This window comes from Tupaia chinensis, unplaced genomic scaffold (assembly GCF_000334495.1).
Source record: "Tupaia chinensis unplaced genomic scaffold, TupChi_1.0 Scaffold145741_1, whole genome shotgun sequence".
NCBI lineage: Eukaryota > Metazoa > Chordata > Mammalia > Scandentia > Tupaiidae > Tupaia > Tupaia belangeri.
The window spans coordinates 386,775-391,220 of record NW_006205599.1 but is presented as its reverse complement, the minus strand read 5'-3'; the positions used below and the strand labels follow the sequence as shown (position 1 = coordinate 391,220).

Below are 4,446 nucleotides of genomic sequence, written 5' to 3'. Positions count from 1 at the left end.
AATTAGTTCTCTGGTGGAAACTACAAGGCCTTTCAGTCCTGGCGTGGGGACTGTGCCACCCTGCTGGCCTTCGCCCTTGCTCAAGATCACAGGTAGGTTCTTCTCATCCTTGTCCTCAATGGCATCAATCTGGTGCATGTCTATCAACTGCCCGACCCTAGATACTCTCAAATCCAACCTATTCATGTTCTTTGGTTTCTTCCCCAATCATCATGCCCATCCCCTTACCTGTCCCAACACACAGAAACTCAGATCATTTGTTGTTCAGTCAAAATCAATCTCAGCCCAAGGTGTCTTTTTTTTGAGAGGATTTTGCTATAGGGGACGTGTGCTTGCCAGAAAGTAAGAAATCACCCCCCAGGGGGGATGGCCACACAATCCCTTCTCCATTCTCCTCTTGGGACCCTGGGCACGCACGCACACGCGCCCGGCATGAGTTTAAACCACAGGGTCCAGGACTCGAACCGCGGCTGACTACATGGGAGTCCAACGACATAGCCATTATGTTAACTGCTGGTCTCACCCAAGGTGTCTATTAGCAATGAGATGTGAAGAGGGAAGCTACGCTAAAGTCCTATAATCACAAACTGATATTGAAAAGATTTTTACCTCCAATGTGACAGGGCAAAACCAGCAGGCTTGTTCTGAGAAATGACCAATTGTTAGGGGTTGCTCCAGCTATTTTCTTTAGGAAAAAAGGCATTTCCCAGGAAACTGTCTTGTATCAAAGACCTACTTCTTCAGGACTCGAGAACCAGCCTTAGGATCTAGGACTGAGTAGTGGTGGTGGAAAGGAGGTCTTCATTAGCAAATGTGGGTGTTGGGCTAGACTCATGGTTCTCACTGGGGTTGATCCCCTCAACTCCACAGGGACAGCGCTGATGTCTGTAGATTCTTCTGGCATATAATAGGTAGACACCAGAGGTGCTGCTAAACATTCTGTAGTGGGGCATGGCAGTTAAGGTGGGTGGATCCCACATGGCCGACTGTGCAGTTTGACTCCTGGACCCAACAGCTCGAAAAATCACAAAAATTTAAAAAATTAAAGAAAATCAATTGAGTGTGTGCCTAAGATCCCAAGAGGAGAATGGAGAAAGGACTGTGGCAACCCCAAGGTTGCTTTCTCACTTTCCTTCTGTTTCCTAGAATGCACATACCCTATAGACAAAAAAAAAAAAAAAATCCTGTGATGCACAGGACAACCTCTATGACAAAGAACTGTCCTCCCAATTATCAATGCAGATGCTGAAAAACACTGGTCTTGATCGTCTTTTGTATTCCTTCTAGATGGGGCCAAGTTCAAGTTTCCAGCTACCTTCTTGGAAACTATGTCTGCCTGTGGCTTCCCTGCGGGCCACACCCCAAGCTATAGAGCTCCATCTGAGTCTTCAGGCCTTACAGCTTCTTCCTGGACTAGACACATTGTCAGGTGCTCTGAAAATCAGTTTAGTCTATTAATATCAGAACTATTACTGTTGGCAGTAAACAAAATGCTCATATACCCACAGACCCTTCCCAAACAAAAAGTGTTTCACTCCAGCCCTTTCAAATGAGGGAAGGTAGAACAAATCAAATGGAAAACTCGATCGCTGGCTCTCAACTCAACATCCCTACAATAGCTTTGATGCCCTGCCACTCTATCCTTTGGGACAAAGAACCTGAACACAGAAAAATACTGATGGCCAAGAGTCTAGACATCATCCCACTTAAAGTTTATTTCATATGATTATTTCTTCTCAGTATGCAGTGTGCTTTTTTTTTGGGGGGGGGGACTTTTTTTGCTGCCCTGGTTCACATTATAAATTAATTTACAAATATAGAATTGTGTTAGAAACAGTATTTATAAAAGTCTGCATGATTTTTCACATACAAAAATATTCACAGAAACCACTGTTTTGTACACACAGTATGGAGTAGGTAGTCTCTTTGGTCATCTTTCCACATAGTACTAAAAAAGTAATGGTGATATATTTTGTACCTCACTAAACTGTTAAAAAAATATTTTTTGTATGTATAGTTCAAAAAAATGTTCAAAAGTTTAAGTAATGCTATGAGTCTAGAAAAAAAAAATACATAGGAAAATGTTTTAATTTTTTTCACAATGTGTTCATGTTCCTATTTCTAAAAAAAAAAAAAAAAAAAATCAAAACTCCAAACTAGAAATGCTTACATTGAAGACTCAAGAACATGGTACAAAGGCACCTCACAAAACATTATCTTCACCTTCAAGAAATGCTGTTCAACACCTATCTGCACTTCAATAAGCACTTTTGGAACAAATTCTCATTCACAAGCTGGCTGTTCACCATGCAGCGTTCCAGGCACTCTGGGGGCACCAGGAGGGCAACCATAGATTATTCACATGACAACACCTCTGGGAAGTACAGGGGAGTGCTAAAATAAATAAAATGATATATATTTTTTTAAAAGGTGACCACAAATGGTTTATCTAAAAAACTGTAAAAATTCCATTTAAAAACATTCAATAAAATTCTAGTTTAAAATAATACTTTGTTAGAAGATGAAATCTCCAGGACACGCTGAGAGAAATGGGATGCCAGGCGAACCATCCTAAGCTAGGACCACGGTCACCCCAGACCTTGGACTGGAGCAAGTACCAAGAAGATACTGGTGGTGTCTGCCTTAGCTGCTTGGCGCAGCATCTCAAATGATCCTCAATTCAACCAGAATCTTTGGTCAAATGAGATCTATCTCCACTCCTACCCCTATCCACGCAGGTTTGCCTATGGAGGCTGGCTGCTGTTTTTCGGGAACTAGAACACAGAGGTGACAAGCACCAGCTCTGAAGTCAGACTGCCTGGATGCGACCTTGGCTCTGGATCTGCTATCTATATGACCTTGGGCAAATTACCCAGCACTTTAGAGTTTTACTTCCTCAAGAGGAAAATAAGGGACACTCATATGTATTTCCCAAAGCCTGCTGTGAGGATTAAATGAGTTGATGCATATCAAGTGTCTAGAAAAGTGCCTGGCACACAGGCCTGATCTGCTCGGCCGGTGTTACTGCTAGAAGCATTTACCATGTGCTTAGACAGAGGTGACTTGTGAGTTGAATATTAGCTGAAGGGGTTTCCTAGGCTAGAATGATACAGAAATTTAACTAGAGATGAAGGACCCAAAGTTGGAAGTTTCCTATAAAAATCCAATGATCTGGCTTTTCTAGAGAATCAGAATGGTGCCACGCAGGCTCTTAACAGCTGCTCAGGGCCACCTCCAGCTGGCCAGGCCCAACCACTCCCTACTGCTTCCATTGCCAGCTGTGGTTGGCTTCCCACCCCATAACTTCATTGGCTTATGTTTGGTTTTTAGACATCTGGACACATGTGAGCGTGCAACCCTGGCATACAGTGACAAACAAAATACACGTAGTCCCTGCCCTCTCCAGGCTCACAGGCTACCTACCCCAGAACAGAATGAAGTGGATGTCGCTCTGGAGAAGCCCATATCCAGGAAAACCTGTGAAAGCTTGCTGGGTAGTAGAAAGAGTTACCCACTACACCCTTGTTCCTCCAAGTGTAGACAGTGGACCACAAGATGATCTAGGAGCTCGACATAAATGCAGAGCCTCAGATCTCACCCAAGACCTACTGACTTGGAATCTGCACCCCAGCCAGAGCTCAGGTGTGCACAAAGAAGTCTGCAAAGCATCACCCTAGACCTCGGAGCCCTCCCGGGGGTAGATGAGGCTGTTGACCATGCTGAAGTTGTAGAACGGGCTGCTGAAGGGGCTGCTTTGGCCCCCGCTGGTGCTGGTGGGGAAAGGGCTGTAATAGGAAGCTCTCTGGCCGCTGCTGGTACTGGTGCTGGTGCCTGGCTGCAAGGTGTCTGCTGAGGCCTCCGACATGGAGGTGGCTGGGGAGAAAGTGTTGCTGGAGGGTAGCTGGGCTCCTGGGATCCCTAAGTGGCGGCTGCCTGGGAGGGCCCTCTGGGTGCTCCCAGAGCTGCTGACACTCAGGGTACTGAGGCTGCTGAAGAAAGTGTTGAGGCACGGGGCAGAGGTGAGCCCGGATCCTCCGGGAGATGAGGCAGAACTCTTGGTGCCCTCGGGGGGCTCTGGGGATTGGGAAGGCCTCAGCAAGGAGGTGGGGCTGTCTCCTTCTGGCTTCCCACCCACTCCGGACCCCAGTCCTGAGGACAGCACATCCTCGGATTTTGATGTCCCTATGGCCACCACCGTGGAGCTGCTGCTAGCCTCAGAGCGGCGCTTACGCTTCCGACGGAAGTTCCCATTGTCAAACATTTTCTCACAGTTCGGATCCAAGGTCCAGTAATTACCTTTCCCTGAGGAGAAACAAAGATGCATTAGAGAAGGGCCTACTTTTTAACCTACTTTTAAAAATAGGTTTAATATATTAAAATATTTAAAAATATTTTTGGGGACCAGCAGTTAGCATAATGGCTATGTCGCTGGACTCCCATGTAGTC

The 4,446-nt window shown here is 45.6% G+C and overlaps 1 protein-coding gene across 1 annotated transcript in view; it reads right to left on the bottom strand.

Annotated features, from left to right (window-relative positions):
• Positions 1-3,673: 3,673 nt before the first annotated feature.
• FOXI3 (forkhead box I3) overlaps positions 3,674-4,446 on the bottom strand; it is a 39,381-nt gene continuing 38,608 nt past the window's right edge. Inside the window, exon 8 of the mRNA XM_006168386.1 lies at positions 3,674-4,302. Within this exon, the coding sequence (XP_006168448.1) occupies positions 3,674-4,302 (629 nt within the window). The remainder of the gene's footprint in view (positions 4,303-4,446) is intronic.